The following is a 12,197-nucleotide window of genomic DNA, read 5'->3' on the forward strand; positions in this document are numbered from 1 at the left end:
AAAACATCTTTTATCTACTTCGTTGTCATCCTTTGAAACACGGTCTTAGCCCTAGTGGTGTCCCAGAAAGGGACAGTGAAACCCTAGAACTTCCCCCAGGCTCCATGGCGAGCGGATAGCACAGCCAAGGTCAGAGGTGCAGCGGAGGTTGGCCACAGCGGAGGCTGGCCACAGCGGAGGCCTAGCATTGGTGGAAAGCGAGCGCGTGACTCAGGCCCCGCCTTCTCTCGAGCCCGCCCCCAGCACGTGACATGATTCACGGGCAAGGAGGCCCCGCCCCTCTCGGCGTCTGCCCCTTCTGCGCCGGCCTCAAGATGGCCGCCTGCTGGCGTTCGCGGCGCTGTTGAATGGCGAAAGCTTTATTGTTCCCTTCGGGCAGGAGTGTTCGTGTCCTCTATGGCGCTGTCAATAAAGAACGGCAGTTTGAATCGGTGCTGAACAGGTAACCATAGAAACGGGGCTGGGACTCAGCGTGGAGACCCCTTTTGCAGCTGAGACCAGAGAGGCCCCACCCAAGTGACGGGCGCGCAGAGACCCTTCCGCGTGGCCAACTCTGCGGAGCTCGTGTGGGTCACTGCCACCTTCCTCCGCCCCGGGACGTGGGCCCCCGAGGCAGCACACACTCCGGGCACTGGCACCGCATAGTCTCGGACAGGGGGAGGTCTTGGGGACCCGGTCCCGGTATCGGGCCTGCTCCCCGCTGGGGTCCTGTCCGAGCCGATGGGGACCTCTGGATCGGGCAGTCTCCTTCCGCCTCCCCCAGGTCCCGCACCAGGCATCTGCAACCTGCAAACCTCAGCCGAATGCGTCCCCTCTTCTCTTCCTCCTCCTAGATTTTGTTTGCCCGGAGCTAAGAGTAGTTTTTACGTTTTTAAATGATTAGGGGGACGAAAGAATGTAGGTGATAATGAAACCAAAACTTCAGTGCCCGTAAGTGAAGTTTTATTGGAACGCGGCCATGTTCATTGTTTATGTATTGTCTATGGCTGTTTTCGTTCTCCCTGGGCAGAGTTGAGCGGTTACGTAATTCTGTCTGACCTTTTACAAAAAAAGTGTGTCGACCCCTGCCCTAGACACGACTACAGTGGATGATTGTTGTCCTGCGATTTCCCTGGCCCCTTCTCAGCACTGAGCCAGCACCTACAGCTGTCGGCTGACGAAACCCTGGCTTCCATTATCTCTGGTTTTACCAGTTATTCTAAGTACTTGTTTCTCTTACTTTCTATAGCAGTAATATCCATCCACTCAGCGCCTACAAGAAAGCCGGTGCTTTCTTTATATTCATACCTGGCTTTATTGTGCTTTACAACCACGCTTTATAAGTAACGGTGTTTACCGTAGAGGAAGAAATGAGGAGCGGGAGAAAGCAATTTCAGGGTGTTCTAGGTTATGGGCTGGCAAACTCCTGCCTGGTTACTGGGCATGTTACTTCAGACCATTTTTTCAAGTCTGGAATTGTAACAAATGTTGATAATAGGTTTAAATAATCTCCCAAGTGAAATTTTTCTGTGCTTGCATTTATTTAATTTATTTGACAGTCTTATGTAGTTCAGGTTGGCCTTGAACTCACTGGTTGTCCAGGCTACCAGCCTGCATGTTGCAGTTTATCCTCTGGAGTCGGTGCTTTGATTATAGGCATGCTGGTTTAAATCATTAAATTTCAGTCTCCCTCTCCGTAATGTACCTTATATGGCAGTAGTTCCCAAACCTAACTTTTTTCATCATTGTTTTAACAAATGGTTGAAAACATTCTGCTTGGATAAATGCATCCATTAATCATTCAACATTTCATGAACACATACTTTGTGCTAGGGACAATTCAAATCCCTGGAAATATAGTACTGTCAAAGGAATTTAAATTCTTCAGAGATCTTGGATAGATGGTATAGAGGTACACAAAGATGGATTCAGACACAGCTGTCTTAGCATCATAATAATAAAATTAGTAGTTTATTTTATTTTGTAGCCCATGCTAACTTTGAACTCAGAGCAATCCTGCCTCAGTTTCTAAGTGCTGGAATTACAGGCGTGCACCACCACACCTAGCTATTTTAAATTTTTATTAGTACACATTTACAGTACATTATGTTTACATTCATTGTGGGGAACTGGTGCATGTAGGTAACACATCTCAATCTTTTTTCTCTTGAACCCTCTTTTATTTTTTTATATTTCTGTCAGCATCAGATTTATTTAGTAGTTAATGCTTATAAAGTGATTCCTTTGTGCCAAGTACTGGTGCTCAGTGGTCATTTGTGTGAACTATCATCTAACCCTCAAAGCCAATATGATGATGTGGGGAGAATTAGTATTTACATTTACAAGGAAGGAAACAGGCTCCCCGAGAAGAGATGTCAGAGGTTGCACAGTTTATACTATAAGGGAGCTGGGAGCTGAAACTACAGGGGCCGTACTCACTGCCCTGTTTTGAGCCTGCTAGTTTGGGAAGACCTTGAGCAGGGACCACACCTTTTGTATTTTCGGCTGCTAGCTCCTATCTACAAGCTGATGCAACATGACACTCCCACGTAGATATTAAAAGTGAAGACTTTTGTTTTTGTTTTGCGGCACTGGGAATTGAACCCAGGACTTTAGTGAGTTACAACCATTGTTTGTTTTTTGGGACAGGATCTCAGCAAGTCACTAAGTTGTCCAGGCTGAGCTTAAATTTGTGATTGCCTTGCCTCAGGCTTCCAAGTGCTGGAATAGTAGGTGTGTGCCAGGTCATTCCTTGAGCATACATACCAAGCTCCACCGGAAGGTTTTGTGATTGGGAGGGCCCGAGGACTGTGTTCTGGATGATAAAACCCAGTGTCAAGACAGTGCAAAAATAACTTATTCAAAACTGTGGCAGCTGCAAGAAGGGAAGCAAAATAGTGTTGACTTAAGAGACAAACCTGGAAGTTCCCTTTTTACCTGTGGTGGTCAGGGAAGACCTTTCTTGGGAATAATAGTTAAGCTGAAACTTGTCCAAACAAGGATCTTGTCCAGCAAAGGAGAGAAAAGCCAGGTGGAAGAAGCTTCTGGCATGCTCAGAAACCCTGTAAAGTGGGCAGGATCTTGGGGTGCTAGAGAACTGAGTGCTGTGCTTAACAGTACTGTGCTTGGTCCCTGGCCCTGAACAGCTGCCTTACTGCTAGAGCTGGGTGCTGAGCCTTAGAGAGCTGCTTACTTGGTGTCACATGGGTAATGGGATGTCCTCAAAGAGTTGTCTGCCCATTGAAGAGAAAATGTGGTGGGGCTGGGGATTTAGCTCAGCAGCATAAGCGCCTGCCTTGCAAGCAGGCAGTCGTGAGTTTGATCTCCGGTACTGATAAAAAAGAAAAAGACAAAAAAAAAAAGAAAAGAAAAGACAATGTGGTGATAGGTTTATGTTTTCTTTTTGTTATTACACAATATTGCTGAATCCCATTTAGAGAGAACTAAACAAATTTTTGACCCTAACTGGAGACTTCATTGAAAGTACTAAATATAATAAAAAGTCCACAACCGTGTTACAGGTAAAATGGGGGCAAAAAGAGTGGGTGGGTTTTCTATCTTTGAGGGAAGGGGGATGGAACTTTTTTTATTTTTTCTTACTTTTATTTGGAGAAGAATGTTTCTAAGTGTGTTTTAGTTTTTTAAAGGAAACTACACAGCTGTCTATACAGAGCATTTTCAGTACTTTAATTAAAAGTTTGGAACTATTTGTGCTACCCCCCTCAAACGTATCAGCTCCCTGTCTTTTTTTTTTTTTTTTGGTACCAGGGATCGAACTCACGACTGCTTGTAAGGCAGGCACTTATGCCGCTGAGCTAAATCCCCAGCCCCTCAGCTCTCTGTCTTCCTCTATCTCTTTCTCTCTTCCTTCTGCCGTCATCCCTGCTTCCCCTCCTCTTTTCTATACTCCATCCCTCCCTTCTTTTTTTGGGGGGGTGGCGTTGAGGGAGCTGGTGGTAGGGATTGAACCCAGGGCCTCTAAAATGCTCTAGCCTTGAGCTATACCCCCAGCTGCAATACCTGTGTTTTCTTAAGGCATTCTAGGAAAATGCTGGGCATTTTCTAGTTGGTATTAATTTCAGAATTTGTTTGTAAGTGATTCTGGATCCCCTCTAAAAGTTTTCAAAGTAGTGTTGCATACTTTGAAACAGTGTTAGCCAGGCGTAGTGGCACACACTGTAGTCTTCCTTACACTCAGAAGTTGAGGCAGGAGGATTGCTAGGAGTTTGAGGCCAGTCTGAACTCTGTCTCAAAACAAAACAAAAATTATAGAGTATTAAATGCTTTGGCACAGTAGCAGGCTTTTTGAATAAGTACAAATAGGATAATGTTTGGGCCAGAAACATGAGAAATTACAGGAAGTAATAAATCGAGGGAACTAAAGAAGAAGAAAAGCAGTGTCACATTTTGCTTTAAAGTGTATCCAGCAACCATACTGCACATGTCATCGGGGGAGAGAATCCATCCAGCAGATGGAACAAGGAGCTGAGCGGAGAGCGGCGGAGAGCGGCATGTTAATGCAGTGTTAAACAACAAGCCCTGAATTAAATTGCTATTTTAGGTTTGGGTGGGACCTTCACATCTGAGTGTTGCAGTTTTACTCTGTGATTTGGGTCTGTTGGGTTCCAGTAAAGAGTAGGTGGTAACACTAGCTTTGAAGGATAATATGAAACTGCAGGAAGAGCCAGGGCATACCAATTTGTTTTTCAATCTATTTTATTTCAGTTCAAAGCATCAGCGCAGACAACAAGCCGCACTTTGGCAATACTCAACTGCTTTTGGAGATTGAGGAAGACTGAGTATAACCAAAATGTGGCTTGTTTTCTTGGACAGTCTGTCTGCAATGATGCTTTGAACTGAAATAAAATAGATTGAAAAACAAATTGGTGTGCCCTGCTGCCTCATACTGAGTATTTACATTACCCTTCCCGAGGACGGCCTGTACCGCACCCTGGGGGAAGCCAGTGACCCCTCAGCCTCTTTCAGCTCTTCAGCAGAGTGAGCGCTTTGATTTTCACAAGGAAATTGAATTGGGATATGTGCTGGATTTCCAATAGCCTGCCTTCGAAAGCCATCATCTTGATAATGTGGAGAAGCAAGCTACGAACCACACAAAAAAGAACTAAATATTACCAGCATTTAAATTCAGAGAGGAGATTGTTGCTTTCTTTAAGTCATGCAGAGGGTACAGTATTTCATTTGCACAGAGCACACAGTTATGAGACGCTGGCAGCCCTCAAGGGAGTGAAGGGCAAGGAAAGAAAGCTGACTTCCCTTGTATTTCCCTAATCTTGTTACTGAACTCCAAAGACTCAAAATCATGGACTCAGGTATTTCCTTTCCTTACATAAAATAAATACATTACACCTGATCCACGAAAATCAGGCATTGTTAATCTTGTGGCCCATGGTTAAACTGCAAGGGATTCATGACCCCGGTGAAGATACCTGCAAGTGGGTGTGACTATTGTCCTTTCTGGGGGGAGAGACCATCACTTCAGTCAGGTGTTGGAAGCACCCTGGGCCCCTCAGAGGTACAGTGCCATCAGTGAGACATACACATGTGATATACCAGACTGACGCATAAAGCCAGTTTCTTTCCACAGCTTTGTGACTTTCAGAGTTTTGAAAGTATCTCTTCAGACTTTGCTTCCTGTCTAGAGTGGTCAAGCATAATAGTGTAATATATCTAGCTTTACAGATGCCTTAAAGACGATTGATGTTCCCTACATGTGACTTGTGATATGTGAACATATCTAAGCAGCCCTGTTAGCAGATATACATATTTGTTCTTCTTAAAAATTGTTTTGTTTTTGGTGCTAGAAATCAAACCTAGGGCTTTGTGTTGCATGCTAAGCACATGTTCTGTTAAGCTACATCTCTAGCTCCTAGTCTTTTTTTAAACTGATAATTAACGCTGGGGTGTGTGTGTGAAATTTTATATCAGCCTTTAAAAAAATTTCTTTTACTTTGAGACAGGGTCTTGCTAAGTCACTTAGTGCCCACTTAAGGCTGGGCTCAGATTTGTAATCCTCTCAGACTGCTTGGATTACAGGTGTGCCCCACCATACCCAGCTCATACTTCTTCTAATAGGCCAAAGGAAGAGGTAGTACTAGAAGCCAGGGTTTGTTTATAGGGATCAGCTTCTTGCAGATGGAGTCAGTTCTGCAGATTTTGGAGTGTTGGGTTAAAAGGGAGAAGAGGAGGGGACAGATGAGAGAAAGGTAAAGACAGACAGGATGTCTTCCCCGTATCCATCCAGCAGAACTCTCTTGTGTGAAAGGAAAACACTTCTATTTTGAGACAGTCTTGTGTTAGAACGTAACAAATAGAACCTTGGGGTTTTGGGTTTTACTTTGTGTTTTGTTTTTCTGAGACAGGTCTCCTGTGTAGCCCAGGTTGGCCTTGAACTCTAGCAGTCCTCCTGCCTGGGCCTCCTGAATGCTGAGGCTACAGGCTCCTTCAGTATGACGCCCAGCTAGCAAATAGAACTTTTGAAGAAGTAAATTCACAAAAGTAAATTTTCTTGCTTTGTTTTAGGATTTTGTTTTGTTTGCCATGCTGGAGTTGTGTTCACGGCCGTGTACATGGCCCCAGGCCTCATTTCTGGTTTCTTTAGTTCCTGTGCTGGCCAGCTTTGCGTGACTGTGCTCGAACTGCCAGGGCAGTATTTTCCCTGACTCTTGGTGCAGCCCACAGTCCTTGGCTCCATGTTTCTGGACCTTTTGTGAGGCAGAGCGCACCATGGAGGGGCTGGAGGAGCAGGGCTGCTCACATTGTGCGGTGAGGCAGAGGAGGAGCAAGAGTGCAAGACAGGGTGGTGCAGGCTGTCAGCCCAGCTTCTCATGAGGAGGACAAGGCAGGAGCATTGCAAGCTTGAGGCACGCTGGGCAGTTAGCAAGAACTTGTCTTGAGATTTTAAAAAAAGGCTTGGGATTTAGCTCAGTTGTACAGTACCCCGGGTTTCAACCCCCACCCCATGCTACCAAAATGGGGAGGGGTGTGCATGTCTGTGATGCCAGCACTCTAGGAAGCTGAAGCAGGAGGACTGTAAGTTTGAGTCCATTTTGGGTGATTTAGCAGTTTGGCAAGACGCTGTCTTTTTTTTTTTCTGTGACAAAGTCTCACTTTGTAATACAGGCTGGCCTTGCATTCATAGGGATCTTTCTGCCTCAGCCTCCCAAGCGCTGGGATTAGAGGGTGCACCATCATGCCCAGAAAGACCCTGTTTTAAAATAAATACAGGAGTGGAGATGTAGTTCAGTGCCAATGCCCTGGTTCAATCCTTTGTGCATGGGTGTGGAATGGAGACACCATATTGTCTCTGAGTCACATCCCTATGACCCCTTCCCGTCTACTATCACCACCTCCTGAATTTCCGTAACCTCCCAATCGCACCATCAAATTATGATCTTATCAAAGCAGTGGTAACCCGCTGACGAAGTTAGGGCTCCCTCAATGCAGTCCCTTCAGAAGCCCGTTAACTAGCAACTGAGGATTTACCACAGGCTTTTGGGCAGTATTTCAGATAGCGGCCCTAACAACAATGCCCAAGGAAAGCAAAAGGAAGGGATAGTTTATCTTTTGATCTTTAATAGGACTTTAATAGGACTTGTTAGTTTTGGGCCCATGTAGTGTTTGAAAATTAGTTGCTTACATCGAAACTTTAGTTATGTTCCATCTGGAGGCTTTGTATGAGTAATCTGTACACCAGGGCACTAAAATAATTTTAAGACAGGACCCAAAATAAAGAATGCTTTCCAAGAAAGATGAGGGAAGTTAGAAACAAAGGAATATATATGTGTGTATGTGTGTGTGTGCGCGCGCGTGTGTGTGTGTGTGTGTGTGTGTGTGTGTGTATATATATATATATATATATATATATATATATATATATATTAGCTTTTGAGGCTCCAAATACTAGTTTGTTATATAATGTGGGTTTTTTGATTTGGTTTTCTGTGTTTTGAAATATAAAAACAACTTTGCAAGACCCTGTCTCAGAATGAAAAGGAATGGTGATATAGGCAGTGCAAAGGCCCTGGGTTCAATCCCCAGCACCACAGACACACAGACACACATGACTATCCTGTTTGTGAGAAGATAATGCAGGAAGTAACCTAACCCGCTGGTTTTTCCCTGTTTCTCAGCTTTCTAGGGCTTCCTGACCCTTGGGGTGATACTTCTTGACTCCTTCGGCCCTCCCCCACTAACTCTAGATGATGATGTGGCAGCAGTGAACTTGCTATCTTTCTTCTCTCTGGTAGTTCTCTGTTTCTATCCCTGGATGGCATCACAGAGATGGCAAAGGCAGAAACCTGCAAGCAGGCTTTTTTGTGACATCCCCTCCCCTCTCCACCAGGAAATGGCACAGATTTAGTTAGACTGCATGTCTGTGGACTTTTCCCTTTTCTCCTCTGGGTAGAGCCACGACAAGCTCTTGTCCTCGATTAATTACTGAAACAGCTTTTTAGCTGCTCAGCGGCTTCCAGCCTTGTTTCTCTCCAGTACACCGTCACCCTTGATGTAATGAAGCACAAATCTGAACATACCTTTCCCTTGCTTCAAGCTGCTGGATGGCTCGCCAGCCCTCAGGCAGGTCCTGCAGTTCCTTGGCTTGGCATGTGCTGCCTGCAGCCCTGACCACGCCTGTCTCACGACCTTGACTCAGCTCCCTCTCCCCTTCCTGCCGCTCTCCTGCTTGAGACACACTCAGTAGGCAGCAGAACTTCATCCTTTCTGGGACCTGTGGGCCATGTCCAGGAGCTTTAAGGCTGCATTTTCCTGGCCAGCTCATCAGCCAGAACAGCCTGCTGCTGCTGTGTACCCTGACCATGTATTACAGAGTGGTGTTTTAATTTTCCAGATGTTCCTTTTGCCTTAGCATACAGGTTATATGAAAGCCAGGTGTCGTGCACAGGTGTAGCCCCAATTTGAGCCCATTCTGAACAAAATAGTGAGATCCTGTCTAAAATAAATAAAATATATACATGCATATATATGTATATATGTGCGTATTGTGCTCCCTGAGAATAAAAAAAGTACATTTACAGTTTTTATTTTATGCTTGATCCCTCTTGTCTGTTTCTCCTGAATGTTACTAAGCATGCTGTCAAATTGTAGTATTGGCAATCTGTCAGATAAGAAATAATATTTCAGTATAATTTAAATTTGTTTTCTCATTTATAAGATAAGAGGTATCTGACCATGTCTGTGGTATAGATTGCAAAAATATTTTTACAGTTTGTCTTGTGCTTGGCTTTGCAAGCATTGCTCTATGTCAGACAAAAGACTTACATCTTTATGGTGTCAGGTTTATCAGTCTTACTGTGCATTGCTTTCGATTTTGAGTCATAACGAGGATATTTGTCGTACTCTAAACTTGTTTTCTTTTTTTAAATTTTAATAGATGTGCTCGAGTAGAGCTATTTACTTCATGGTGTCTGGGAAGGAGAGAAAGGGAGAAAAAGGGCAGGCAGGAGGCAGGCTCGGTTTGTTTTCTTCCTATACAGGATATGTATTGTTTCTTTTTTCAGTTCATTTGTTTTCATTTTGTTTTTGTTTGTTGAGACAAACACTGTTCAGTTCAGGCTGGCCTTTGAATTCACTATGTAGGCCAGGCTGTCCTCCTGTCTCAGCCTCCCGAGTGTGAGGATTACAAGCGTGGGCTACCACACCCAGCTTTGTATTTGTTTTTATTTTCTTTTTGCTGGCAAATTTTTTATTTTTTTATTTTTTTGGTATTGAGACTAGAACTCACGACCTCACGCTTGCCAGACTGTGCCACCGAGCTATAACCCCGGCCCTTATTAAAGCACACCCTTTGTTTTGCTTTGTTTTTTCTTTGGTGTGGAGAATGGAACTCAGGACCTTATGCTTGCCAGGCAGATACTGTGTTGCCGAGCTATATCTTCAATCCTTGTTTTCTTTTTAACCTTAAAGACTGGTCCATTTGGAGTTTATCTCAGCATTTGGTTTGAGGAAGTACCTACTTTTATCTTTTCCTAATAACCAGTTGTCGTGAGTGTCTAGAGCACTCTGAACTCCGGGCAAGGTAAACACGCACGCCTTGTCGGGACACGGGGGGTACAGCGCTTGGAAAAGAGAGACAGGAGAGACACCTTTGCTGTCTGCACCGCGTTACACTGCACTGCACTGCACTGTACGCACAATCTTTATTTTAGGATTCATATATAGTAAACCCGATCAATTCACAGAGCCCAGATAATTAAGTAGTGAAAAGGCATTCTTTGTGGCAAGCTACAACGTGACAGACTACAATGTTTATTCTAAAACTATCTAAGTGAAGTAAATAATCACAACCAGTTCTCACAACTTCTCTAGCCCAGGAAGAAATTCATTAGCTCAAGAATGTTGTTAATTTGTCTGCTGTTAGTGTCACAAAGGGTGGCCAGCCACTTCCTCAAGACTTCTGCAAAACAAAGCCAGCTCACAGTATGGATTCCAGAGGGTGAGGGCTCACTGAGAACAGGCATTCCCGTTCTACCTCCTTCTCGCATACCAGGGCGGCTATTGTAAATTGCAGGTTAGAGGGGGTTGGGCCTACAAAGTGACACCTCATCCCCCACACTTCCTTCCTTTTTATTTTTTAACAACAATTTCCATAAGATCAGGTTATTAATAGCATTTCGTCTTATGCAGTAAAAATACACAAGAACTATGGCAATGAGAACTATAATTAAACTAAGTCCCATGCCACTAAAAGTGTGGGTAATGCTCTGCCAGATTCCTTTGGAATCTAATCCTTTCAAAGATTGAGCAAGCAATTGCGCGAATTGTGCTAGAGATTCATCATCATTTTGCTTTGCAAAATCCTTGTCAATTTGATTATGCAAAGATTCTATTTCCTCCTGGGCAGAGGTGTTTCCATTTAAATACATTCTAATCATTTCCCATTCATGTTCTGTCTGATTATAAGGTCGTTGGGTTATACAGAAAGTAGTTGAATTCCAATCACATTTTAAAAACACTTGATGCTGAAGAGCCAATATTTTTCTACCCATCCATTCAACTGTTTGTTTAAGGAGGTCTATTTGTTGTTGTAGTTTGGCGTTTATTTGCCACTGAGTTAACCAAAGTTCATGAGAATTCTCATGCCATAATTCGACAACATGTTTTTCTTGTAAAGAGGTATGTAAAGCTACTCCTGAGACTGCTGCTAGAGAGGCTACAGTTATCAGACTTAACAGTACAGCAACCACTATTCCAATAAATCTTTTTGTACGTTTTAACAGATGTTTAAAAAATTCAGTAGTAACAGAAATTACCGGGTCTTGAGACCAAGGTCGAGTTAAATTTACAGGCAACCAAATATGAGTTTTTTGTTGTAACAGCATAACTGTATAAGGCTTAGTGAAATTTAGTGTGCTATTTAAGCATGTAAACAATTGACAATTTAAACAAGTACAAGAAAAATGTGTAAAATTAAAAGTTCCCACTAAAAAGACATAAGGTAGAGGTGCACAAACAGTAATATTATACATTTTAAACCTAGTAAAATTATAAGTAGTAGATACAGATCGACTAGTCCCTGAATATGAAACATTGTACAAGGTTACAGGTTGCATAGCGGCTGGGATCTTCCAAATATGATTTTGAAGGTGATGAGGGTATTCTTCGGCTGCAACAGCAGGGTTAGCGATTCCACCATCTCCCCACCACAAGAGAGCCGTCTTTTGTTGAAATATAGGAGCTCCGTCAGTTATTTTCTTTGGATCTGGAAGACTATACACAACAGAGAGATTACATCTTGTCTCATTCCATTCAGCACATCCATTAACGAATTTTCCAAATGGTCCCCAAATAATATACCCATCAATATTTTTAGCAAATTTTCCCATACATAGTTGCCAAATTATGGGATTATAAGAAATATTTTTATAAGTGAATTCAGGGCATACAGGAAATGTATTTGTATCAGGTGCTGTTAAATTTTTCCAGGTAACATTAAAGGTTTGAGCAGCCAAGGCTTGAAGCCTTGTCCTTTTGTTGCCTGCTTTTATTCCATGTTGAATCCAATACTGCCATCCCAGAGGGATGCAAGGCGGTTCCCCAATGCAAATAGGCCTTTGATTACCATAATAAGTAAAATTGAATAGTGTCCCATCATCTTGATTGTGGGGGGTTAAATCAGCCCACGGTGCTGACAAAATTTCTCTAGGTGTGGTATAAAGTAAAATATCACTAGTTCCCCATTT

General features: G+C 43.4%; 1 protein-coding gene across 10 annotated transcripts in view; it reads left to right on the forward strand.

The window, feature by feature from the left end:
* Positions 1 to 262: 262 nt before the first annotated feature.
* Zbtb40 (zinc finger and BTB domain containing 40) overlaps positions 263 to 12,197 on the forward strand; it is an 82,686-nt gene continuing 70,751 nt past the window's right edge. For 4 of the 10 annotated variants that reach the window (XM_003471340.5, XM_063235718.1, XM_013153907.3 and 1 more), the window contains exon 1: positions 275 to 442. In XM_003471340.5, coding sequence (XP_003471388.2) covers positions 348 to 442 — 95 coding nt within the window. In that variant the 5' untranslated portion in view covers positions 275 to 347. Of the gene's footprint in view, positions 443 to 12,197 lie in introns of all 10 variants that reach the window. The other 6 variants (XM_013153910.2, XM_013153911.2, XM_013153909.2 and 3 more) reach the window with 3 other exon arrangements.

Source organism: Cavia porcellus, unplaced genomic scaffold, assembly GCF_034190915.1.
Source record: "Cavia porcellus strain 051 isolate PalLab524CR breed Dunkin Hartley unplaced genomic scaffold, mCavPor4.1 scaffold_25, whole genome shotgun sequence".
NCBI lineage: Eukaryota > Metazoa > Chordata > Mammalia > Rodentia > Caviidae > Cavia > Cavia porcellus.